Genomic DNA, 1,392 nt, shown 5'->3' with positions numbered 1-1,392 from the left:
TACAACTATTCAACTTTTAACTAATTCTTTTTCTTGAGGTAAGTCTGGAAGAAAAATCTAGAGACTAGTGATGGCTCAACTTTGTCAACCCGACAAGTGCTGCTTATGGCTCTCTCACAGACGAAAATTTCATGAATTCACATTATTCCAATCATAATGTGCATTAATATGGGAGAAAAAGATAGATTGACCACCACTCATGCAACAAAGTCTATATGCCTACAAGCTTACAACCACCAAACTGCAAACAAATTCGTCTAAGTCAAATCTGGAACAAGTCTAGACAATTTATACATGCAAGGTTTGGAAGATTAATAAGCTTCTACTGCATTCAAAAGTTATGACCCATTGATCGAGAGCGATTGCAAAGCCCCAATCTTGGGGTTTGGTACATATAATGAGCAAACCAGAACAGAAGCTATATTAGCAATTTCCAAAATTAAAACAATTAACACTAGCAAGAACAAATACTACTTTCAAATTCACAATGACCAAAGGATTAAGCAAGTAGAAATCATTAAAGAGGAAGAGGGATCACAGATTGCACCCGAGGCAGTCGCAGGCCTTGGGAGTAAAGGAGCAGAAGCCAAAGGGTCTATTGGGTATGTTGCAATTGATGGCATAGCAGCAAGGGGAGAGGAGGCAAAGGCCTTTGGGGCCTCCACAGCAAGTACAAGGAGCACAAATCCGGAAGCTCCCAAGCTTCCTCCTCGTCTCATTGAACACCATTATCCCGGGAAACGGCGCCCCGGCTGGCTTCATCACCATTGCTGCCAACCCACTTGATCCCTGGACAAAATGCAACAAACCCGTTAAAATTTGAGCAAGATTGATCTCACGGGATAGCTCAATTGGGGCAAATTGCAATGAGTGGGATGGAAATGGAGAGACCCACTTGGAATGAGATGACCGTAGTGAAGATGGGAGCGGCAAAGAGGAAGAGGAGGAGGAGAGAGTGAGGTTTAGAGGCCATGACTCTCCTTTTATGAAGGGAAAGCCTTCACATAGAGAGGGTTTATATGGGAAAAGGTTGTGGGTTTCGGGGGAGGGAGGGGGAGGGGGAGCAGAGAGGAGGAGGGAGGGACCGAGGGATCGAAGGCAGAGGTAGGATTCAGATGGAAGAGGTGAGTTGGAGGAGGTGTCGGAGAAAGAGTATACCTAAGGACTGAGTGGGTGTTTTTTAGGGTTTTTCTTTCTTTTTCTTTTTTTCTTTTTTTTTGTTTAGAAAGGTAATATTATTTTCTGATAGAGGGGGCAGGTGCAAAACAACTTTAGGTATTACACCCTCAATATCCCAATATAAATTCTATTTAAAGAACTCAGGATACAGTTAACCCCAAAAGTCGAAAAATCTTGTTCTCCGTCTAAGTTGGCTAACCAGTCGACAGCCCG

General features: G+C 43.2%; 1 protein-coding gene across 1 annotated transcript; it reads right to left on the bottom strand.

Moving 5' to 3' along the window:
* Positions 1-534: 534 nt before the first annotated feature.
* LOC140768375 (uncharacterized) lies at positions 535-973 on the bottom strand. The gene is made up of 2 exons (XM_073108630.1): positions 896-973; positions 535-789 (listed from the first exon to the last, which is right to left on the bottom strand). The coding sequence occupies exons 1-2, from the start codon at positions 971-973 to the stop codon at positions 535-537; spliced, it is 333 nt and encodes a 110-aa protein (XP_072964731.1).
* Between the last annotated feature and the right edge of the window lie 419 nt (positions 974-1,392).

Source organism: Typha angustifolia, chromosome 10 (genome assembly GCF_048772165.1).
Source record: "Typha angustifolia cultivar Huaian chromosome 10, ASM4877216v1, whole genome shotgun sequence".
In the NCBI taxonomy this organism is placed as follows: Eukaryota; Viridiplantae; Streptophyta; class Magnoliopsida; order Poales; family Typhaceae; genus Typha; species Typha angustifolia.
Note: the sequence above shows the minus strand (reverse complement) of the source record. Positions and strands in the feature narration are given on the sequence as shown.